Source organism: Lipotes vexillifer, unplaced genomic scaffold (assembly GCF_000442215.2).
Source record: "Lipotes vexillifer unplaced genomic scaffold, Lipotes_vexillifer_v1.1 scaffold727, whole genome shotgun sequence".
Classification (NCBI taxonomy): domain Eukaryota; kingdom Metazoa; phylum Chordata; class Mammalia; order Artiodactyla; family Lipotidae; genus Lipotes; species Lipotes vexillifer.
In genome coordinates this window covers 627,615-652,948 of record NW_006771347.1, presented here as the reverse complement: position 1 = coordinate 652,948, position 25,334 = coordinate 627,615, and the positions used below count along the sequence as shown (strand labels likewise).

At 42.2% G+C, this 25,334-nt stretch overlaps 1 protein-coding gene across 1 annotated transcript in view; it reads left to right on the top strand.

Moving 5' to 3' along the window:
* The window catches only part of MED12L (mediator complex subunit 12L), a 335,022-nt gene that overhangs the window by 37,500 nt on the left and 272,188 nt on the right, over positions 1–25,334 (top strand). Inside the window, exons 3-4 of the mRNA XM_007446642.1 lie at positions 253–444; positions 5,207–5,366. Coding sequence (XP_007446704.1) covers positions 253–444; positions 5,207–5,366 — 352 coding nt within the window. The remainder of the gene's footprint in view (positions 1–252; positions 445–5,206; positions 5,367–25,334) is intronic.

Sequence of the window (25,334 nt, the reverse complement as noted above, 5' to 3'; positions counted from 1 at the left end):
TTTTTCTTGCGTTATGCGGGCCTCTCACTGTCGTGGCCTCTCCCATTTGCGGAGCACAGGCTCCGGACGCGCAGGCCCAGCGGCCATGGCTCACGGGCCCAGCCGCTCCGCGGCATGTGGGATCCTCCCGAAACGGGGCACGAACCCGCGTCTCCTGCATCGGCAGGCGGACTCTCAAGCACTGCGCCACCAGGGAAGCCCATTACTAACATTCTTGCTTATTGTCCTTAAACTCTGTTTTCTCTTCCACAGATTGGAGCTTATTTTAGCAGCATATTAGCTGAGAAACTAAAGCTTAACACTTTCCAGGACACCGGAAAGAAGAAACCACAAGTTAATGCTAAAGATAATTACTGGCTGGTTACTGCTCGATCCCAGAGTGCGATTCATAGTTGGTTCTCTGACTTAGCAGGAAATAAACCACTTGCTATTTTGGCAAAAAAGGTATTAAGTATTTCTTGCATTGTTTTAACTGAGGCCTTATAGAAATGAAAATATTTGAGATAATGTTCAAGTATATATTTCTTTTCCCCAGTTCTCTCCAAAACTCAAAGTCTCAATGGCAGGTATCCTGCACTAGGTGTGTGCTGCACATAGGCTGTTTCCCCTTCATTTTGATGGCATGAGGTGCCTAGGACATCTAGAGACCTAAACATTCTACACAGGAAGCTGTTTATGTGGATATTAGGTAGACAGGGTTTTAAAATCCAAAACAGGCAGTGAGACTTCATTTATTTCTCTTACATTTTCAGTTTTTTAGGTCAGGATGTCCACATGGGTTAAATAGAAATCCTTGCTTTAATGTTATTTCCTTGTCTTGAAAAGAACCCACATCCAAATTCTTAAACTAACTCTTCTTCCGAACAAGTGAGATAAAAGATAGTGACTCTGTGTGTGTGCTTGAAAACCGTCTTTGAAAAAGTTTCAGTACAAAATGGGCAGGTTTATTCATAGCCCCCCGCTTTTTTGAGGAGGGGGAGGGAAGGGAGGGTTCTTTTAAAAATCTTTGCCTTTGATCATTTTCCTCACATGGGAAATACTGCACCGATTCAACAGTCTTATAGTCCCAATAATACAAAATGTCTTTTGAAATTTAGATGAGAGCCAGAAACCTCCCTCTTAGTCTTGATCTCTGACTTCTTACACACCTTTCAAATAATCCCCAGGTCTTTCTCATCTCCCCCTGAAACCCTTTAGTTTTAGGGGAGCCCATCTTGTATTCTTAAGTTTTCACGAACGGCTTGGTGCAGGCCCAGGTTAGAGGAGAGCTCCTTCGTGTATTGACCTTTTTGTTTTCTAAAGCACCTCTTTGAAAATAGTGCCTGTAGCTCCCGTGGGCTTTATTTTGCCCTGGTGTCAGAGCCTTGCGTTGCCTTTCGTAGATGTTAGTGCTTAAAGGCAACCGAAATCCTTGCAAAGCAGAACAATCAGCGTAACCCTCTCTTGCTACTCAGCTAGTGCCTCTGTCTCAACACAGGCTGGACCGCGTGGCATTTCTTTTCCATTGTTGACCGTTTACCACGTGTTCCCACTGTGGCCTGGGAATTGTATCTGAAGGCTGCAGCGGTCGAAGGCCATCCTTCAATATTTGATGGCTTTCTACGAAAAGTTCATACCCTCCATGTTGGTTAGTACCTTCAACTCCTGTGTAGCCAGCCTGACATCTTTCCTTTTAGGTTTGCCTTTTTTTGTAAGCTTTTAGAATGCAGTTGTTTTGTTTTTTTTTTTTTTTTTTTTTTACCAACTGCTTTCTCTAACCGCAGTCATATTTTCTTATCTCCCCTCCAACTCCTCTGGCTCTCACCCCAAACTTCCTGGTCAGATCAATTCCATTTGACTTCTGTTATCACCATGGTTCTTTCACCATGAGTTTTTTTTTTTTTTTTTTTTTTTTTTTTTTGGTGGTGGGGGGTGATATTTCCTGAAAGGGACTGTTCATGAGGAATTGATGCCCTTGCTTTAGGGGTGTAATGGTCTCTCATCTTTTAAGAGGGAGATGAATTATGGTGCAGTGTATTAGCCGTTGTTCTTCTCTCTTTATTAGGAGCTGCCTCTGGCCAAGTCAGGTGTCCCTCAGGTAAGCCCTGACGTTAATTCTTTGCAAAGTTAAAGACGTTTTCTTTGTCAAACCATTGAATATACTTTGAAGTATTCATTTCTTGGGCATTTCAAGAGTCATTCCTTCCCATCCCTTCCTCAGCATTTCATCTTCTTGAGGTGGCGAAAACTCTTTAGAGTTGGGTAAAAGATTGCGTCCTCTGCGTGTCCTTCGTATCAGAAAGTTTAAATACCTCTTAATTTCTGGTATTTATCTGCGAGATGGCTTGATGTAGAAGACCTTCCTTTTCCTGCTGAGATCCTGAGTCATCTTCCAGCTCTGATCTAGAGTTCAAAATAGTTTCCTGTATGGGATGGATCAGGTTTCTGGACCTGGTTTTCTGTTACTATAAAGCGCCACAGCAGTCCAAGTATTTAGCCACAGAGGGGTCAGCAGTGGCCTATAAAAGGCCTTTTAATCCAATCACGGTCATAGTTAGATTTGGAAAAGGAGACTTCTTGCTCCTGGGGATATCCTTTTAGCTCTTGAACAGTTCACTAAGAATGATGTGTTCACTTCTGGTGACTTTGATTACTGTGGTCTCTGGAATTTCCATTTGCCTCTACCACTGCTTAGCAAACAGAGGGTGCTGACAGAAAGGAGAATACAGGGAGAGAAGCGTTACAAGGGCAGCCCTCTGGTGGATGGAAAACCATGCTAGGTGTCTTAGTTTTCTTCTGGTACTTAGATGCAGTTCCACCTTGATTTAGAAACCAAACAGCTGCCCAGTGATTGCCTAGGTTCAGCTACAAGTTGAAGTCAGATGGTTTCTTGGCTGAAAATGGAATCCATCCCTGTAGGAAGTCATACTTCAGTCAGTGTAAACATATTTTCCTTCCTGAGTTGGCCCAAACTGTAAATGTGACAAAACCATCAAAATGTGTCTTTTTCCTTAATTAAATAACTTTCTTCACATATGTTCTTCTGAATTCTAAAGCCCTTGATTTGAGCCAACCCTTTTTCTTAGGGTTCTGCCAGCAGGGACAGTGAGCTAGAGGTTTGCCTTATGCTGTTCATGTAAGACTCAGCTTTGTTTGCTGTTTCATGTAAACATTTCACATGCTCAAAATGCTCCCCCCATCCCCGGCCGTGCCTTCTTGTCAAATGCGGTTCAAAAAGAAATCCTTTAGGCTTCTATAAAGATGCTATTAGTAATGTTTCTTTGGAGATGCTAACTTCACTTTTTGCATTTGCCTGGTTTTTAGGCCTTCATCTTATATATAGTCTTCTGGTACGTCTGACTGAGAGGGAACCTGACCGTGGCAGCTAAAATTTAACTCCCTGATACCATACTGTATGTTCTAGTGAAAAACAGCAGCTCCGGCCTTGAACTGACTATATAAGACTGTGCTTTTCTTGTCCCTGGCCTAAACGACAGTAAACCCAGAGCCTTGTGCTCCATGAAAGATGTGCCTTGTAAGCTAAAGTTTCAGGAAATTTTCTAGGTAAAATGTATCACCGTGATCCACAGAGAGGAAGTTTTATAGCTTTAGCCTGTGTCACTTTCACCTCCCTTTTATATAGTTATGTGGTATGCTGTGTAGTTGCCTTTGTCATGGAGGAGGTTATGTTCTAAAGTCAGCAACCAAGGGAGGAACTGTACATGATCAAAAGTCTATTACATTGCCCGTAAAATACAGTATATGGACACACTGCATCTCAGTGTTCAACTAGGCAGCTTTTCTCTATCGCTGGAGCCGCTTGATGTTTCTTTGGGAAGAACCAGGTGAAATAGCTTGTTTTAAAGAGCTGTGCAACAAAAAACACTTAACTTTTAAATTCTGGGATCACACTTTGCTCCAAGACGGTGACTAGTCAGATTTGTAACATATGTATAATGCAGAAAAATCCACTGGCTAAACCACTGGCTAACTAAGAGAAAAATGCCATGCTATATGAATCAGTTAGCTGGTTTGAAGCTTTGATTTTCAACACGAGATCGAGCAAGACTTCGGGGCATAGAGACCAGGGCTAGTGATGTCCATGGTTGTGGGTTTCCAGAATCCTCTTAGGAGAGAGTCAGGTCCATGGCTTGAGAACACATTGGGGGACGCGGAGAAATCCTTGGAACTGGAACTGGCAACAAAATGAAAGTTGTTGTAATTTTGATACATGTAATTCTTTTGCTTTCTCCTTCTCGCGCCACCGTGAGGTGGACAGGGTCGGTATTATCTCGGTCATAAATGAAGAGCCTGGGAGTCATGGGTTTAACCACCACAGGCTGGGGCCACGACTGCAGCACAGGGGTGCTCGTTGCTGGGGGCGGGGGTGGGCACGGCCTGCTTCTCCATCTCACTTTTCCCATCCTGCTGCATTGCGGCCAACATCCTCTCTGTCCGCTGCGTTACCCTGTATTCGTAAATTGGATAGCTTATGTATAGATTAATGGGCTATTCCTAGGATATTTATGAGGAATTCTACAAGACTGGATTAACTCTTTCGAGACATTCAGCAGAACATTGGGATACTAATTTGCTAAATAGTACCTTTGTGGCCTGGAAGAAATAATTAACTGCCTCAAGTGCCTACTTTCAACCAGTGAATTAATTACCCAGCTGTTTCTAGCTCAGTGTTTATTAGGCAGATTCACTGATCCATCATTTTAGCCTCTATTTAAAATTTTGGTCTAAAGGCACTTTTAGAAGCTTTCTGGAAATTGTTATTCTTATGAAATGTTACAGTCAGAAAGCTTTATACAAAAATGTTCTTTGATAAAATGTGGAGTGGGGATAGCTTTTACTTTATCTGTCCCTTCCAATTTTGAGATATAAACTCCTTGGAGGACTGTCATGAGATTATTTTCCCGATTTTGTTGATACAACGTGTAGCTTTCAGCATCTGAGAGTTTGAAAATAATTTGTTTTTATAAATAAGAAAGCACAACTGATAAAACTGTGTTGCCAATGTGCTAAACATAGTTTTGATTCTTTTTTCTTAAAATTCGCTTAAAATTTTTTTTTTAAAATGGCATGTGCCATTTAAAAAAAGGATATAGTTTTTCATAGCCAGCAGGAACTTAGAGTCTCTTTCTCTTGCTTCCCCTTTCTTTAGGTTGGTCTAGCGATGAACGTAATATGTGATTGTTACAAATATATTATTTCTTTTTAGGTTCCCATCCTTAGTAAAAAAGAAGATGTTTTTGCATATTTAGCTAAGTATTCAGTGCCAATGGTTCGAGCAACGTGGCTGATCAAGATGACTTGTGCCTATTATTCTGCTATTTCTGAAGCGAAAATTAAGAAACGTCAGGCTACTGATCCCAATTTGGGTAAGTGAGACAGTATGACACATTTTACATTACGCTGTAAATACTTGTTGCCTGCACCTTCCATACCCATCCCAGAGAGGTGAGTTCCGCGAAGGTCCATTAGTGAAGGTAAAAGTCACTTGAGGTGTGGATGGAGTGCCGGTTCTCTTCACCCAGGCACAGATTCCTCGTTCCTGAGTCAGCAAGTCGTGTTGCTCTTACCTCCAAAATGTGTCCTGTGTCTGAGCACATCACCACCACAGTTCCTGAAATGCTGCTTCAAGCTACCCCCTCTCTTGGCTGGAGACAGTGGCAGCCTCCTAACTGGTCTCCCTGCCTATATTTTTGTTCCTTAACGTTCTGGTCTCTCCACAACCGCCACACTGATTGTTCAGCCTAAATCAGATCATATCGTGTCCTTGTTTATAACTTTACAGTAGTTTCTCATTACAATTAGAATAAAGGTCCACATTCTTTTTTTTTGGGGGGGGGGCGAGGTTTAAATTTTTTATTTTTATTTATTTTGTTAACATCTTTATTGGAGTATAATTGCTTTATAATGATGTGTTAGTTTCTGCTGTATAACAGAGTGAATCAGTTATACATATGTTCCCATATCTCCTCCCTCTTGCGTCTCCCTCCCACCCTCCCTATCCCACCCTCCCTATCCCACCCCTCTGGGTGGTCACAAAGCACCGAGCTGATCTCCCTGTGCTATGTGGCTGCTTCCCACTAGCTATCTATTTTACATTTGGTAGGGTATATATGTCCATGACACTCTCAGTTCGTCCCAGCTTACCCTTACCCCTCCCCGTGTCCTCAAGTCCATTCTCTATGTCTGCGTCTTTATTCCTGTCCTGCCCCTAGGTTCTTCAGAACCACTTTTTTTTAGATTCTGTATATATGCGTTAACATACGGTATTTGTTTTTCTCTTTCTGACTTACTTCACTCTGTATGACAGACTCTAGGTCCATCCACCTCACTGCAAATAACTCAGTTTCGTTAAAGATCCAGATGCTTGCCTGCAGCTCCATCCATGGTCTGCCTCCTCTTTCTGCGATGTTCCGGCCACACACAACCCTCCAACACGGTGTACTCCTTCCTTTCCTGGGCCCCCCTCTGCCTTTCCTCTTCACCCTGTACTTGAGCTGCTCTTCTCTAGACTATTTGCAGCCTCCTTCTCTTCACTGAGACTTTGGCTCAAGTGTCATTTCCCCAGTGGGTTTTCCCTGCCCACCCAGCTAAATAGCATTCTCTCTCTTTCTCACCTTCCTCCCAGTTATGTTCTCATGTGTTGTTATTTTATTCACAGCACGTTTCTCTGTCTGAAATCATCTTTTAAGACTTTGTGTGTGTCATCCTCTCTCTCGGTCTCTCACACACGCACACGCACATGCACACGCACAGACACACGCACTGGTAGGTATTTGTTGAATGAACTGAAGGGAAACTACTTTCAGTCAGAGTTTCTGCTCTTTTGGTGACTAGACAGTGACTCCTTGAGGCGGTGCTGAAACATGCTTGATAAAAGGTTGGATGCTACATTAGAACTGTGCACAGAGAATTATATATAAAGAGTCCATTTAAAGATAAGGTTTACAAATAATTCTTTATGACATGGAAACGTGCTTATGGTTTTATAAGGCAGACCCCCAACTGCAAAGCTCTGAGGGGCAGGATGGAAAGCACAAATGTCCTCCACTGCCAGGAGGCACCCTAGGGGAGTGAGTCAGGGCGTGGCGCATTTGGGGATGGTAAAGGGGCCTCGACGAACCGGAGAGTGGGGACATTCTAAAAGCATGAACACAGAAATTCAAAACAAAAAATGGCCTGATTCCATGGCTGCCACCTTTGAGTTCAGTATTATCTCATGTGTGTCAAAATAACAAGCAAAAATGAACTGTACTTAAAAAACAAAACTGTGCAGTGTATATATGTAAATGTCAAGAAAAAAAAAAGGGAGGAAATAATCCACAAAGTTAACAATGGTTGTCTCTGAGTCTGTTTTCATAGTAGTCTTGTGTTAACTATGTGTCTGATTTTTTCATCAGCTTATTATTTTATTGGGGGAAACAGAAGAAATGTCCCTTTTTTATTACCAAAGTAGTTACGTTCTCATTACAGTATTTTCCAACGGTGCTGAAGTAGATACAATACAGTGTATACATTTCTTTTCTCCCTTGTCCATGTTTTCCTTCTTGAACTTTCCTTCATTCATATACAGACACATATGTGCAATTCTTCTTTATCTCGTTCTCTCTCTCTGTCTATATCTATCCGTGTATCTATTGCATTTAATAATCATTCTCCCCGTAACCTGGACATCTAGTTGCTTCTTAGCCACCTCTACTTTGATGACGAATAGGCATCCGAAACCTAATGTGTATCAAATCAAAGTTGATTTCTCACCATCCCTAAACTTGTTCCTTCCTCGGACTTCTCCTTAGTCAATGTTATACGTAGCCATCGGGCGAATAAGGATAAAAGACATATTGTCATTCTGGGCTTTTCGCTTTCTCTCGAAACTCTGAATTTACTCCCTCAGCAATCCTGTTAACTTTACTTTCAAAATCTAATCAGAATCCAACAAGGTATTCCTGCTCCCGCTGCTGCCACCCTGGCCCAAAGCACCAGCAACCCCACCTTCGCCTGTGCTTTTTATTGCAGGGCCTCCGGCGGATCTTGTTTCTCTTCTTGCCCCTCTAATGACAACTTTCTAGTTTGTGGTCAGAGTGATCCTGCTAGGACATACATCATGGTTCAGGCCTATGCTCAGCATCCTCTCACGGCCGCCTGTCTCTCTCAGACATGTGCCTCAGCCAGCACCAGCAGCCCGTATGCACATTGTGACCTCAGGCATTGACCCGTGGCTGCCACTCTCCCTCTCATCCCCGGATATCCCCCTGGCCTGCCCTCTCCCCCACTGCTGGCTTAGCTCACAGGGCACTTCCTAAGAAAAGCCTTCTCTTCACGTCCTGCTTCATTTTTCTTCATAGCTCTTAATGCCATCTCGTTATATTTTAATTTATTGATCACCTATTTCTACTGACTCTGAGCTGTACTGATTCTTCATGAGATATTTTGTCAGATTTGTTCCGTGCTGGATCTCCTAGTACAGTACCTGGCGTACAAAAGATGCTCAGTAGTTTTAACGATAAATACATGAACAATTAGGCTTGAAGCGTTTGTGTGTATGTTTGTGCATATGTGTGCATGCTTTTTTTTTTTTCTTTTCATTTTCTAATTTGCTCCAACTTGTAATCCTTGAAAACTTCAGCATTGCTAGCTATAATGGAGAGACTACTCTCCATTCCTTAGATGCTCTTCATATCTTTTGGTAACTTGTGCCTGTTTTCCTTGATATTCCATTTAATCTGATTTTAACTGTCATACATAAAGGTGATCATACAGGAATGATTCTGCCAAATGAAATGTAAACAATTTTAGGACAAGTGAAAGTCTGATGGACCCTCATCATTTGTGAAGAACACGTAGTTAAGAGTTTTTAGGCCTCCCAGATATGAATGCATCACTAGGACTGTATGATTTCCTCTACCAAATGGAGGGAAGCCTAGCTCCAGTGTCTAGCTCAGAACATCATGGACTTCTTGTTGGATTCGTTACTTTTGCTGTTAATTTCCTTACCAGTGTGATCAGTTGGTTTGCGGAGGGGATTATTTTCTAACCACCCCCACAAGCTCAAATTTCTATTATCTGCACACCCACAACAGATAGTTGATTAGATTCACCCACTAGCTGTGTTTTCTCTTGTTTCATAAGCCACATAACACACGATTCCATTTTTCAGCTCAGTTTATTTACAGAGTATTACATGGTCTTTATGATTATTCTTTTTTTTTTATACATCTTTACTGGAGTATAATTGCTTTAAAATGGTGTGTTAGTTTCCGCCTTATAATAAAGTGAATCAGTTATACATATACATATGTTCCCATATCTCTTCCCTCTTGCGTCTGCCTCCCTCCCACCCTCCCTATCCCACCCCTCTAGGTGGTCACAGAGCACCAAGCTGATCTCCCTGTGCTATGCGGCTGCTTCCCACTAGCTATCTGTTTTACATTTGGTAGTGTATATATGTCCATGCCTCTCTCTCGCTTTGTCACAGCTTACCCTTCCCCCTCCCCATATCCTCAAGTCCATTCTCTAGTAGGTCTGTGTCTTTATTCCTGTCTTACACCTAGGTTCTTCATGACATTTTTTTTTCCTTAGATTCCATATATGTGTGTTAGCATACGGTATTTGTCTTTCTCTTTCTGACTTACTTCACTCTGTATGACAGACTCTAGGTCCATCCACCTCACTACAAATAACTCAATTTCGTTTCTTTTTATGGCTGAGTAATATTCCATTGTATATATGTGCCACATCTTCTTTATCCATTCATCCGATGATGGACACTTAGGTTGTTTCCATCTCCGGGCTATTGTAAATAGAGCTGCAGTGAACATTTTGGTATATGACTCTTTTTGAATTACGGTTATCTCAGGGTATATACCTAGTAGTGGGATTGCTGGGTCATATGGTAGTTCTATTTGTAGTTTTTTAAGGAACCTCCATACTGTTCTCCATAGTGGCTGAACCAATTCACATTCCCACCAGCAGTGCAAGAGTGTTCCCTTTTCTCCACACCCTCTCCAGCATTTATTGTTTCTAGATTTTTTGATGATGGCCATTCTGACTGGTGTGAGATGATATCTCATTGTAGTTTTGATTTGCATTTCTCTAATGATTAATGATGTTGAGCATTCTTTCATGTGTTTGTTGGCAGTCTGTATATCTTCTTTGGAGAAATGTCTATTTAGGTCTTCTGCCCATTTTTGGATTGGGTTGTTTATTTTTATTGAGCTGCATGAGCTGCTTGTAAATTTTGGAGATTAATCCTTTGTCAGTTGCTTCATTTGCAAATATTTTCTCCCATTCTGAGGGTTGTCTTTTGGTCTTGTTTATGGTTTCCTTTGCTGTGCAAAAGCTTTGAAGTTTCATTAGGTCCCATTTGCTTATTTTTTTTTTTTTTTTTATTTCCATTTCTCTGGAGGTGGGTCAAAAAGGATCTTGCTTTGATTTATGTCATAGAGTGTTCTGCCTATGTTTTCCTCTAAGAGTTTGATAGTTTCTGGCCTTACATTTAGGTCTTTACTCCATTTTGAGCTTATTTTTGTGTATGGTGTTAGGGAGTGTTCTAATCTCATACTTTTACATGTACCTGTCCAGTTTTCCCAGCACCACTTATTGAAGAGGCTGTCCTTTCTCCACTGTACATTCCTGTCTCCTTTATCAAAGGTAAGGTGACCATATATGCTGCGTGGGTTTATCTCTGGGCTTTCTCTCCTGTTCCACTGATCTATATTTCTGTTTTTGTGCCAGTACCATACTGTCTTGATTACTGTAGCTTAGTAGTATAGTCTGAATTCAGGGAGCCTGATTCCTCCAGCTCTGTTTTTCGTTCTCAAGATTACTTTGGCTATTCGGGGTCTTCTGTGTTTCCATACAAATTGTGAAATTTTTTGTTCTGCTACTCTGAAAAATGCCAGTGGTAGTTTGATAGGGATTGCATTGAATCTGTAGATTGCTTTGGGTAGTAGAGTCATTTTCACCATATTGATTCTTCCAATCCAAGAACATGGTATATCTCTCCATCTATGTGTATCATCTTTAATTTCTTTCATCAGTATCTTATAAATTTCTGCATACAGGTCTTTTGTCTCCTTAGGTAGGTTTATTCCTAGATATTTTATTCTTTTTGTTGCAATGGTAAATGGGAGTGTTTTCTTGATTTCACTTTCAGATTTTTCATCATAAGTGTATAGGAATGCCAGAGATTCCTGTGCATTAATTTTGTATCCTGCTACTTTACCAAATTCATTGATTAGCTCTAGTAGTGTTCTGGTGGCATCTTTAGGATTCTCTATGTATAGCATCATGTCATCTGCAAACAGTGACAGCTTTACTTCTTCTTTTCCGATTTGGATTCCTTCTGTTTCCTTTTCTTCTCTGATTGCTGGGGCTAAAACTTCCAAAACTGTTGAATAAGAGTGGTGAGAGTGGGCAGCCTTCTCTTGTTCCTGATCTTAGTGGAAATGCTTTCAGTTTTTCACCATTGAGGACAGTGTTGGCTGTGGGTTTGTCATATATGGCCTTTATTATGTTGGGGAAAGTTCCCTCTGTGCCTACTTTCTACGGGGTTTTTTTATCATAAATGGGTGTTGAATTTTGTTGAAAGCTTTCTCTGCATCTATTGAGATGATCATATGGTTTTTCTCCTTCAATTTGTTAATATGGTGTATCACATTGATTGATTTGCGTATATTGAAGAATCCTTGCATTCCTGGAATAAACCCCACTTGATCATGGTGTATGATCCTTTTAATGTGCTGTTGGATTCTGTTTGCTAGTATTTTGTTGAGGATTTTTGCATCTATGTTCCTCAGTGATATTGGCCTGTAGTTTTCTTTCTTTGTGACTTCCTTGTCTGGTTTTGGTATCCGGGTGATGGTGGCCTCGTAGAATGAGTTTGGGAGTGTTCCTGCCTCTGCTATATTTTGGAAGAGTTTGAGAAGGATAGGTGTTAGCTCTTCTCTAAGTGTTTGATAGAATTCGCCTGTGAAGCCATCTCGTCCTGGGCTTTTGTTTGTTGGAAGATTTTTGATCACAGTTTCAATTTCAGTGCTTGTGATTGGTCTGTTCATATTTTCTATGTCTTCCTGATTTAGTCTTGGCAGGTTGTGCATTTCTAAGAATTTGTCCATTTCTTCCCGGTTGTCCATTTTATTGGCATAGAGTTGCTTGTAGTAACCTCTGATGATCCTTTGTATTTCTGCAGTGTCAGTTGCTACTTCCCCTTTTTCATTTCTGATTCTGTTGATTTGAGTCTTCTCCCTTTTTTTCTTGATGAGTCTGGCTAATGGTTTATCAATTTTGTTTATCTTCTCAAAGAACCAGCTTTTAGTTTTATTGATCTTTGCTATTGTTTCCTTCATTTATTTTTCAATTATTTCTGATCGGATCTTTATGATTTCTTCTTTATGATTTCCTTCTGCTAACTTGGGAGTATTTTGTTCTTCTTTCTCTAATTGCTTTAGGTGCAAGGTTAGGTTGTTTATTCGAGATGTTTCCTGTTTCTTAAGGTAGGATTGTATTGCTATAAACTTCCCTCTTAGAACTGCTTTTGCTGCATCCCATAGGTTTTGGGTTGTCGTGTCTCCATTGTCATTTGTTTCTGGGTATTTTTTAATTTCCTCTTTGATTTCTTCAGTGATCAGTTCGGTATTAAGTAGTGTATTGTTTACCCTCCATGTGTTTGTATTTTTTACATATCTTTCCCTGTAATTGATATCTAGTCTCATAGCATTGTGGTCGGAAAAGATACTTGATACAGTTTCAGTTTTTTAAAATTTACGAAGGCCTGATTTGTGACCCAAGATGTGATCTGTCCTGGAGAATGTTCCATGAGCACTTGAGAAAAATGTGTATTCTGTTGTTTTTGGATGGAATGTCCTATAAATATCAATTAAGTCCATCTTGTTTAATGTATCATCTAAAGCTTGTGTTTCCTTATTTAATTTCATTTTGGATGATCTGTCCATTAGTGAAAGTGGGGTGTTAAAGTCCCCTACTATGAATGTGTTACTGTCGATTTCCCCTTTTATGGCTGTTAGTATTTGCCTTATGTATTGAGGTGCTCCTATGTTGGGTGCATAAATATTTACAATTGTTATATCTTCTTCTTGGATCGATCCCTTGATCATTGTGTAGTGTCCTTCTTTGTCTCTTGTAATAGTCTTTATTTTAAAGTCTATTTTGTCTGATATGAGAATTGCTACTCCAGCTTTCTTTTGGTTTCCATTTGCATGGAATATCTTTTTCCATCCCCTCACTTTCAGTCTGTGTGTGTCTCTAGGTCTGAAGTGGTTCTCTTGTAGACAGCATATATATGGGTCTTGTTTTTGTATCCATTCAGCCACTCTGTGTCTTTTGGTGGGAGCATTTAATCCATTTACATTTAAGGTAATTATAGATATGTATGTTCCTATTCCCATTTTCTTAATTGTTTTGGGTTCGTTATTGTAGGTCTTTTCCTTCTCTTGTGTTTTTTGCCTAGAGAAGATCCTTTAGCATTTGTTGTAAAGCTGGTGTGGTGGTGCTGAGTTCTCTTAGCTTTTGCTTGTCTGTAAAGGTTTTAATTTCTCCATCAAATCTGAATGAGATCCTTGCTGGGTAGAGTAATCTTGGTTGCAGGTTTTTCTCCTTCATCACTTTAAGTATGTCCTGCCAGTCCCTTCTGGCTTGCAGAGTTTCTGCTGAAAGATCAGCTGTTAACCTTATGGGGATTCCCTTGTGTGTTATTTGTTGTTTTTCCCTTGCTGCTTTTAATATGCTTTCTTTGTATTTAGTTTTTGACAGTTTGATTAATATTGGCGTGTTTCTCCTTGGATTTATCCTGTATGGGACTCTCTGTGCTTCCTGGACTTGATTAACTATTTCCTTTCCCATATTAGAGAAGTTTTCAACTATAATCTCTTCAAATATTTTCTCAGTCCCTTTCTTTTTTTCTTCTTCTGGAACCCCTATAATTTGAATGTTGGTGCGTTTAATGTTGTCCCAGAGGTCTCTGAGACTGTCCTCCATTCTTTTCATTCTTTTTTCTTTATTCTGCTCTGCAGTAGTTATTTCCACTATTTTATCTTCCAGGTCACTTATCCGTTCTTCTGCCTCAGTTACTCTGCTATTGATCCCTTCTAGAGTATTTTTATTTTCATTTATTGTGTTGTTCATCATTGCTTGTTTCATCTTTAGTTCTTCCAGGTCCTTGTTAAATGTTTCTTGCATTTTCTCTATTCTGTTTCCAAGATTTTGGATCATCTTTACTATTATTATTCTTTTTCGGGTAGAATTCTTTTGCAGGTAGACTGCCTATTTCCTCTTCATTTGTTAGGTCTGGTGGGTTTTTATCTTGCTCTTTCATCTGCTGTGTGTTTTTCTGTCTTCTCATTTCAGTTATCTTACTGTGTTTAGGGTCTCCTTTTTTGCAGGCTGCAGGTTCGCAGTTCCCATTGTTTTTGGTGTCTGCCCCCAGTGGCTAAGGTTGGTTCAGTGGTTTGTGTAGGCTTCCTGGTGGAGGGGACTAGTGCCTGTGTTCTGGTGGATGAGGCTGCATCTTGTCTTTCTGGTGGGCAGGTCCACGTCTGGTGGTGTGTTTTGGGGTGTCTGTGGACTTATTATGATTTTAGGCAGCCTCTCTGCTAATGGATGGGGTTGTGTTCCTGTCTTGCTAGTTGTTTGGCATAGGGTGTCCCTCACTGTAGCTTGTTGGTCGTTGAGTGAAGCTGTGTGCTGGTGTTGAGATGGAGGTCTCTGGGAGATTTTCGCCGTTTGATATTACGTGGAGCTGGGAGGTCTCTTGTGGACCAGTGTCCTGAAGTTGGCTCTCCCACCTCAGAGGCACGGCACTGACTCCTGGCTGCAGCACCAAGAGCCTTTCATCCACACGGCTCAGAATAAAAGGGAGAAAAAGTAGAAAGAAAGAAAGAGGATAAAAGAAAATAAAGTTATTAAAATAAAAAGTCATTATTAAGAAAAAAACTTTTTTAAAAAGAAAACAACAACAACAACAACAAACGGACAGATAGAACCCTAGGACAAATGGTGAAAGCAAAGCTGTACGGACAAAATCTCACGCAGAAGCATACACATACACACTCACAAAAAGAGGAAAAGGGGAAAAAGTAATAAAGCTTGCTCTCAAAGCCCACCTCCTCAGTTTGGGATGATTCGTTGTCTATTCAGGTATTCCACAGATGCAGGATACATCAAGTTCGTTGTGGAGATTTAATCCGCTGCTCGTGAGGCTGCTGGGAGAGATTTCCCTTTCTCATCTTTGTTCACACGGCTCCCGGCTCCCGGGGCTCAGCTTTGGATTTGGCCCCGCCTCTGCGTGTAGGTCGCCGGAGGGCGTCTGTTCTTCGCTCAGACAGGACGGGGTTAGAGGAGCCGCTGACTGGGGGCTCTGGCTCGCTCAGCCCGCGGGGAGGGAGGGGCACGGAGTGCGGGGCGGGGCTGCGGCGGCAGAGGCTGGAGGAGTGACCTTGCAGCAGCCTGAGGCGCGCCGTGCGTTCTCCCGGGGGAGTTGCCCCTGGATCCCGGGACCCTGGCGGTGACTGGTCGCACAGGCTCCCGGGAGGGGCGGTGTGGATAGTGACCTGTGATCGCACACAGGCTTCTTGGTGGCGGCAGCAGCAGCCTTAGCGTCTCATGCCCGTCTCTGGGGTCCTCGCGTTTAGCCGCACCCTGCGCCCATCTCTGGAGCTCCTTTAAGCAGCGCTCTTAATCCCCTCTCCTCGCGCACCAGGAAACAAAGAGGGAAGAAAAAGTCTCTTGCCTCTTCGGCAGCTCCAGACTTTTCCCCGGACTCCCTCCCGGCTCCCCGTGGGGCACTAACCCCCTGCAGGCTGTGTTCACGACGCCAACCCCAGTTCTCTCCCAGCGCTCCGACCGAAGCCCGAGCCTCAGCTCCCAGCCCCGCCCGCACCGGCGGGTGAGCAGAGAAGCCTCTCGGGCTGGTGAGTGCCGGTCGGCACCGATCCTCTGTGCGGGAATCTCTCCGCTCTGCCCTCCGCACCCCTGTTGCTGCGCCCTCCTCCGCGGCACCGAAGCTCCCCGCTCCGCCTCCCGCAGTCTCCGCCCGCGAAGGGGCTTCCTAGTGTGTGGAAAGCTTTCCTCCCTCACAGCTCCCTCCCACTGGTGCAGGTCCCGTCCCTATCCTTTTGTCTCTGCTTATTCTTTTTTCTTTTGCCCTACCCAGGTACGTGGGGGGTTTCTTGCCTTTTGGGAGGTCTGAGGTCTTCTGCCAGCGTTCAGTAGGTGTTCTGTAGGAGTTGTTCCACGTGTAGATGTATTTCTGGTGTATCTGTGGGGAGGAAGTTGATCTCCGTGTCTTACCTTTCTGCCATCTTTCCCCTCTCTGTGATTATTCTTGTGTAGTAAAAAGTGTGAATGTTAAATCCATGAAGGTCAGTTGCCTCCTGTCCTTTTCTCAGGGTAGGGTATAAAAGCTTTGACCTAAAAAAATGCTTAAGGCTAAAAATATTTTAAAATTGTGTGAATTTTAGAACTTCACCGCTAACCTTTTAGGTCTAGCATCTGAGAAAGAGCTTTGGGCTGTGCTCGTCTTGCCTCTGGTGCTACGTGGCTCGGTGACTGAAAGCAAAGTCCTTAGTCTCTCCAGACATGGGTCTCCTCAACCTTGATCCAATCCATGGTCCACGTGGCCTTTAATTGCCCTGGTCTTCAGCTTTTCTTTTTTTGACCTTGACATTTTTGAGGGGGACAGGCCAGTTATTTTGTAGAATGTCCCTCGGTTTGTATTTATCCAGTTGCTCATCACCAGATTCTTGTTAAGCACTTTTGGTGGGAGTATCACGGAAGTGATGCTGTGAGTGTCTCAGTACCTCCCATGGCATTGTCCCAGTACCAGTGGTGATAACTTTGAGCTTTTGGGTAAGGTGGTGTCTCTCAGGTTTCTCCACTGCAGCATTACTGTTTTATCCTTTGTGATTAATAGGTAATTTAACTAGGTAGGTATCCAATTGCTCTTTCTATATTCTTACATGGGTTTTAAAAACGCAGATGTAGTGTACTATTTATACTGTATGAAAAGAGCACACAGTTTTAAATATCTGATCTTGGTTTGCTGTCCTTCTGTTACACCGGGTATCTCTCTCTTACTACTTTGTCTTCAGCACCTTCTTCAGCTTCTTTAAGCAAATTACACAGTGCCTTTGACTGTGTAGACATGGCCATAATGTAGCCAGTTTCACACTCCAAGCAAGCTATACAGCCGAGCAAGTACACACATATATATGTGTTGAATTGCATTAAATTCCATACACTGCAGATGATTAACTTGCTGTAATAGTTTCTGTGTTCTAGAAACCGTTCAGCACATTTGGGGCAAGATTGACCATCAAGTGTCACCGTCTTCTGGTGTTGGTTTTATGGCTTCCATTGTCTTGATGATCGTTCTTAGGATTTGTGAAGTGTTTTCAGTAGAAATGGCCTTTATTCCTTTGTAATAGAAACATATGTTTTATTTTCAGTTCCCACATTCAGTGTTGGAACAGAGCTATACAGCACTGCTGTTTGATTTTATTGAAGAGAGTTTTTCCTAATGTTCAGTGGGCTAACAGTAACAAGGGAGCAGGCCTGTAGTATACATTCTTTAAATGTAGCAACACAGAAATCTTCACTGTCATTATGCAGAGTTACAGATCTAAAATGTAGAGTAAGTGAGTTGCTGCCCTGGGGAGCTTGCAGCGGGCAGACACATACCTAGTGCAGTGTGTACCCAAAAGTGAGAGGGGCGAGAGGGGCCTTGGGTTTCTGGGTGAGGTTGCATGTGTAGTTTCAAGGTGGGGGGGGGGGACAAAGAAATATTTGACTTTTACAAATCCTGACATCAGGGCAGAGATTTTGAACCAGAGGTGAATTAGGGAAGCTCGGAAGAAGAGACTTTAATTCTCCCTCTTTATGAGACCTGAAAAAATAAGAGGTTATAGGTGGACATGATGTTTAGAGAATGCCGTCTAATAGATGAGTGTTAAGAGACTCGAGGGAAAGAATACCAGACGTGATACATATTTGGTTTCCGATATTTTTTGGAATTGAATGAAGTTTCGTTTTTAAAACAAGAATATTTAACTGTCTTAAGTGTTTTGAGCTCACCAGAGAAGAGCATTTAAAATGGGCTAGCTAAGGGAATTCCCTGGTGGTCCAGTGGTTAGGACTCGGTGCTCTCACTGCTGGGGCCCAGGTTCTCCCCGGTCGGGGAAGTAAGATCCCGCAAGGCGTGCATCGCAGCCAAAAAAAAAAAAAAAAAAAAAAAAAAAAATTAAAAAATAAAAACCAATCAGTCAATAAAATGAGCTAGCTAATACTTAAGAATAATTTAAAAAAAGTAAAACTTACACAGAGTTATAGAATTAAAATCTTTGAACAGATTTGGAAATGGGACTATGGTAAATAACACAGAACCTTGTACGTTTATTTGTAGGAATTTCCCCAACAGTAAGGAGGAGTCTTACTGTTAATGAGTTATGTGAGTTCATCATATAACTCTAGTATGTACTGTTATACCATTCTTGCTAACGCTGTAACAGTGGCTGTCCCTTGAGCAGTTATGGAACCACCCTCACTGCGGCGGGTGGGATTTTGGCGCACCCGACAGCCCTAGATTGAATCAGCTCCTGACGCTTGCTGTGAAAATGAGCTTTCCAGCCTTGGGGATACCTCCTCCTTTTGCCGTTGGGCCCTACGACGGTGTTTCCTGTGGGCTAGTGTGAGAACAGCCCTCCCCAGGGCCACCGGGGTGGCTGTGATGTGCCGTGGTACTGCCTTCCCCCTTTCTTAGTGAGCGACTGGCTCAGCTCTCTGTCTATTCTGTCTGTTGTCTGATTTATCATTCAGGAGCCCTGGGAGAAAGGTACTTTATCCCCAGTTCACAGATGAAGACACTGATGTGCAGGTGGGGGACGGAGCCCCTTAGCTCGTGCGTCCAGACTGGGCCCTGGAGTCTGTGCTGGGCACTGTGCTGGTCGGTGGGGACGGAGGGGAGAATGTGGTCACTGCCCCCCGGTGTTCACAAGTGGGTGGAGGGGGCACACAGCCAAACACTGCAGATATTAGAGGAGGAAGGAAGCGCATAAAATGCGGAGGGAGTCCCAAGGGGCTCGGGAAGCCAGGGGAGGTCGCAGAGGAAGTGCCATTTGAGGGCAGTTTTGGAAAAAGCAGCGGTGCCTAGGAGGACAGAGTCGGGGTCTGTCATGCAGGGAAGGGCATATCTGGCAGAAGGATGGCATCTGCGGGGGAGTAGGGCCATCAGGTGGTTTGACGTGGGACCACCAGGGTTTACTTTGATCTGGCACATCAGGTACCCGTGGGGCAGTGCGGAAAGGCTGTGGGGAGGCGTGTTTGCTAGAGCGGCATGATGGGGAGCCCTGCAAGGGCTTCTCACTACTATGACTGTTGTCATCACACTCCCCCTCAGCTTCTTGTCTGTGCCATGGGCGTAACTGACAGTATCTTCTGAGGATGAAGTGAGTCAGTACCTCTACAGCGTTTAGAACAGTGTCCACCACACAGTAAGTGGCCGGTAAATATAGACCGTTAATAAATAGTATGCTACAACTGCACTACGACTACGGTTATCACGAGCCAGTCTCCACTAATTATTGCAGGCATTGTGCTGGGAACTTTACAGACATTATTTGGAATCATTACAACATGCTTTCAACGTAGGTTTTATTATTTCATTCCGTGTGTGCGGGGCCCAAGCCTCAGAACTTAAGTCACTTGCTGGCACACACAGAGTGGACCTACTAGGAGATGTCTGCTCTTTCCTCCCCACTGTGATGGTTGCCGGGGGCATGTGCATGTTGTAGGTCTGGCCCCGGGAGGCAGGGAGCATCGCTAGGGAGAAGGGTGCTGGCAGGGAACAGGCTGCAGGACTTGGGGGCTGTGGGCAGCCTCAGAGGAGCCAGAACTCTTGTGCTCGCGGGTGCCATGGGGAGCAGGCAAAGCATAGCAAAGCCCAGGGTGCCAGAGAGACGAGAGCCAGGTGAAACTACTTGCGAGATGAGCAGCTCTAATTCTGGCTAGGAATTGTTGGGTGTTCAACATGGTGAAAAGTGACAAGTCATATCATGGGCATGAGGGCTTTTTTGGGGAAACAGATTAGAAGAAGCTTAAAATGCTTCATGGTTAAACTGCCCAGGGAACTGCTCTGTTTACCCCCAGTTGTTTCCTCTATACCCCTGAGGTTTTGTTGGGTTGGGCGTTTGGGGTGGGTGAGAGACTTTTCTTGGTTGACTGTACTCTTGGAATCACCGTCCTTATCGCCCCCAAAATGCATAGAAGAAACAGCTCCCCTTTCTTGCTCAGTGGGTAATTAATTTGTGACATATTCATTGAGCCATTTGGACTGCAAAAATAAGCCCTGCTAAACACGTAATTGACAGTCTGGTTTCTTATCTGAGCCAACCAGCTTACATTCAGTTCGGGTCCTTGAAGACGGTACATACTTTTTTTGATTCCAGGGACAAGTTTTGAGTTTCAAGTCAAGATTGCCTCCACATTTTCATGTGTTCCTTGTATCTTATTTGTCATAAAGGACATATCTGCCTTGTTTACTATGAAAATAACCCTGAAGGCTGGACAGATGTGCTTGCATAAGCATAATTTAAATTCATGCTTTACCTAGGCATGAAAAATAGGTTTTAATTGGTGAGGTAACTCTGGCTATATCCAGTAAAAACCACTCTCCAACAGAAGGAACAGGACCTATGGGTACAACTTGGGCACGTGCAACCGTTTCATTCCTTTCACCTGAAAGTTTTAGCATCCATTGATGAACCAAGTCCAAAACCATTATTTCACTGGGAACGGCTAGATGTTGGCATCCTTCTGTAAAAATGGGATTTTCCTCATCAGCTGTGATAAATCATAATTCTTTCTAAAAAAAAAAAAAAAGGCAGAATAAATGCTAAATTCTTTTCCTTTGAGTATCAGTTTTCAGAGTAAGAATTGCTGTCATTGCACATTTAGTTCTTTAATAAATGAGTTTCTCCTTTTTTTTTTTCTTATTTACAAAAATTTATCTTTGGTCATTGTTATGGGCTTGCTGATATTCCTTCATTACGCATTTTGCAACCTGTTATACTTGTTGTTCATTTTAGTGTTCCAGTTGTCCCAAAGGTGGCCAATGGAAGATGTTTCAAGCTCTTTTGTATCCTTTGACATGACACCATTTGACTTAGAGCGCCTCCTTCTTTTTTGGCAGAGAAAGCCTCCCAGGTTCATCTTGTACTTTTTCTGCCTCAGGTCTGCAATCAGCCATTTCTTTATAGAACCCTACTTCTTTCTAGTGGGGAATGGTATTCAGAAAGCAAGATCTGGATGCTGAAAGTGCTCATTGCTAACTAGGATGTCATGGCATCTAAGCCCTATCTGGATGGATGGGATACATATATATCTGTGAATGCATGTGTGTGTACACATGTTGTGCATTCCTATGGGAGTTTATATTCCTATTTCCAGTTTATCTCTAACATTTCCATTTAACATTAAAGATTTTTATTAATTTCTTTGATTTTACCTTTATTTCAAATCTGTTACATGGGCAATGACATGGTTTCTAGTAACAAGGACATGGTTACTTATCTGTCTTACCCTGCTATAAACATACACTGGATTCGGAATTAAAATCTGTATGTTAGGAAGAAGGGAAATATCTAAGTACAGAACGTCTTGGTGGGAGGTGAAGGAGAGCTGAATATTGCATCATCTTCCATAGTAGGAAGCCAACAGATAATGCTTAAAATCAGGAAGTACAACTGCACGTATGTTATTTAGAGATAAAGAGGTCAACAAAAGAAACACAGTGGATGAAAGAATTGAAAATAACTGCTTTTGGGGAATGGGAAACGGAGGAGTCTATGGACAGTGGACTGCTGTTTTTCACAGTAAGTCATACAGAGCTGTTGGACTCTAAGACACGTGCAAGTGTAACTTTGATATAAATAAAAAGTTAGCTAAGCCTAATCTCAGTCCCAAATTATTACTCTCTATTTTTGTGTTGTTGATACCTTTTCTGGAAGATACCTTGCTGAAAAAAAAAAAAAGTGTGTTTCATGCAAAAGATTTGAAGGAAGCTCAGGGAATGCATTACAGTTTTAGTTCTTCTTAGATAATATTACGAGAGCTTACTTTTCACTCAGCCAAGTGCTTGCTGCTTGGGACCTTAACAAAAATGGGAAGACTTTTATATTTTTCCAGGTGTGTAGTTGTTCAGTTAATTGGATATGTAAAATTTACAGAGACTTAAAAATTGAGGTAAAAATCACATCAAATTTATCATCTTAACCATTTTATATGTACAGTACAGTCTAACTGTCTGCACATTGTTGTACAACAGGTCTCCAGAACTTTTTCATCTTGCAAAACTGAAGCTCTATACTCATTAAATAAACTCTCCTTTCCCCTCTCTGCCCTCCCTCCACCTCTGTCAACCGCCATTGTACTTTCCTGATTTATATACACTTTTAAATGTTCTCATCAAGTTTAATATGCTACAGTATTACTCTGCATTCCACATTGTTGCCCTATGGAAACATGTTTCAGCTTTTTCTAAAGTAAAAATGTTATAGCCGGGCCCATGTTAGAATGCTAGTATGTGGTAGTGGTGGTGGTTGTTGGTCGTGTGTGTGTGTGTGTGTGTCTGTGTGTGTGTGTGTGTGTTTATGATCAGTTAAAGATAATGTCTGCTCATGATTTGCTTTTTGAATTTCTTAGAGAAATGCATTCAGAGAACTTATTATATTTCATTTGAATAAAGAGTGATTTAGTTAAAAAAAAAAAGTATATTAAGATTCTCTGCACTGGAGTAGATGCTGTGAAGTTTTTAACCAAATGGAGGCTGTGCTATCTGCCTTCAAGGGGTCTGCCTTAAAGGCATTTTTGTGGAAACAAGATGCATACATAAAACACAGAGCAACAGTCAGTACGTGATTACCGGTAATCATATAGGAAACGAATGGGAGGCTGGAAGAATTAGGGGAGGTTTTCTGTAAGAGTTAAATATGAGCTGGGCCCTAAAGAAATCTAGCCTTTAAGTAAAAATTGGGAAATTTTTGCTTTGTTTTGTTTTCACATCTTTAAAAGTATTTCTTGGTCTTAAATTAGCTAGTTATCTTCCTCTCTGGCAAACTGAGAGCAAATGAGTTACATTTATAGTTCTTTTATGTGTACTGTATTTACTTTGGTTTTTACTACTGTCGTTTCTTCTGGTCTTGTTGGTTTGGGTGAATTACCTGGTCTTGAATTTCCTGTTCAGAACCCATTGCCACTCAACAGTTTCTCTGTTTTCTAGTCACTTTTAATGTTGACTCCTGATTGAACTAATGAATCTGTGATAAAATAGTGATCAGAGTCCCAATTTAATTAAAATTTAGTTCTTTGCTGTCTATGGCTATCAATATGTACATGTACATCTATATCTGGAACATATTATACAGCAAAAATATCTGTTTGTTAGAAGTTTTTGTAGTTTGCAGCCTGGTTTTATATATTGTCAGTTGGGGCAGTCCTCACAGAATCCCTCTGAGGTAGCTAGGTATCTCCATTTTACACATTAGGGTGAGAAGATCCATGGAAAGTGGGAGAACTGAGAATTCCATCCTGCACTTCCATTTCTGGGTCCTGTTTGCTTTGCAGAGTTTCTAAGCAGCTCATATCAGAGGGGCGACTGTGAGGCTGGGATGGAGTGAGGTATGAGGGGTGTCTCAAAAAGCTCAGTGTTTCATGAGTTTTTTTATTTGTCGTGCATCTTGTAGATCTGTTGCTTAAAGCATAAACAGGAGGATTTTGAGAAAAGACAGCTGCTTGTGTGACTTAAAAAAATTTTTAAAGTAGGTATCCATGGTAGAAAAACACAAAATACCCCAAAGGGCGCAGTGAAGTCTCAACTCACTGTGTCCTCCTGCGGCCCCTCATCACACACTTCAGAAGGAATTGTTGTAATGTTTCTTGTGTATCTTCTGAAATGTATTTTTATGTGTATCTTTAGTGCATGTTTTTACATCCCTTTTCGAAAGTGGGTGCTTGCTCCGTGCTGTGCACAGAGTGCCTTGCTCTTGTAAGGGGCTCTAAGCTACTAACTTTGTAATACTTATAAAAGCTGGATCTTTTCTTTTTGCAATTTGTACGGGAATGTTAATTCCATGATGAATAGAAAGCTTTTTTTTTTTTTTTTAGTTAAAAAAGACATACTCTTAAGTTTCAGGGTCATTTTTCAGACAAAGTGTGTATAATCTTCCAAATGAAATCCCTGCAATAAAGTGGTTCTTCTGCCCATTTCAACTCACCATGATTTTGGAGTCGAGGAATATATGGAATATATTGACAGGATAGAAAACACATTAAGGGTCGATAACTGGTCAGTTGGAACATCTTTGTGAGAGTAACACAACTAAGATGAATAGATGGAAATAAACTTATCATATTGATATATGATATCGTACTGTACAATATATCATACGGTCTTGGAATCTTCAGCAAAATAAAACCAGGTGAGTGCCGGAGGAAAGGATACAGGGGATGGGTCTGCGTGGTCTGTATGATGTGTAAGTGTTTTTATGTTTTAGAGCCTTTTGGTCTGGAGTTTCTTTGCACGGTTATCTGGCAGTGTGATGTCTGTAGTATTTGTATTCGCGTCCTAGTGGAAGATTCTTGTTCAGAATTACAGATCTTAGAGCAACTACGTCTAGGACCTAAGAAGTAAACACTGTACTGCTCTTACTGTAGGAACTTTACTCAAAGCACAACTGGTCCTGGAATTAAATTCCAATGCAAAGAGCAAAAAGGAAAATAAAAAAGAAAATGTAGTTTATTTTTGCTCCACAAATGACTGGGGCTTTCTGCTGCTTCCTCTGTAGCAGAAGCTGGAGCAAGGTAACCAAGCATCCGATGCAGTGTAATTTCAGTAGCTTTGGCGCCTCCAGTAGGGCCGGCAGCGGGTCTTTCACCAGCACTGCGCCTGCGTTTCTCCTCCCCACAAATCCTCGGGAGGGCCCCCCTTTATTCCCGAGGCTGCAGGAACGCGCAGAGGCATGTTCTCCTGTTCACAGGGAGGCAGATTTGTGGTCTCCTCCTCGAGTCTCTTGTCTTGCCCTAGCTGTCCTCTCCTGGGGCGATGAAGTCCTCAGCCTGCTCTCAGATGTGGAAGGCGGTGGGGACTTGTCCTACGGGGTTAAGTAAACGCACCAGTTTAATATTTGGAAAAATAACATCCCTGTCATCCCGTGAGAGGAATATCTCAGCTAGGCCAAGGCCGTCGCTCACTCAGAAGTTGGGAAGGATTTGAGGAACTCACCCTCTGATAACTAGAACATTCATTTCCAATGTCCGCCCCCCCCCCCCCC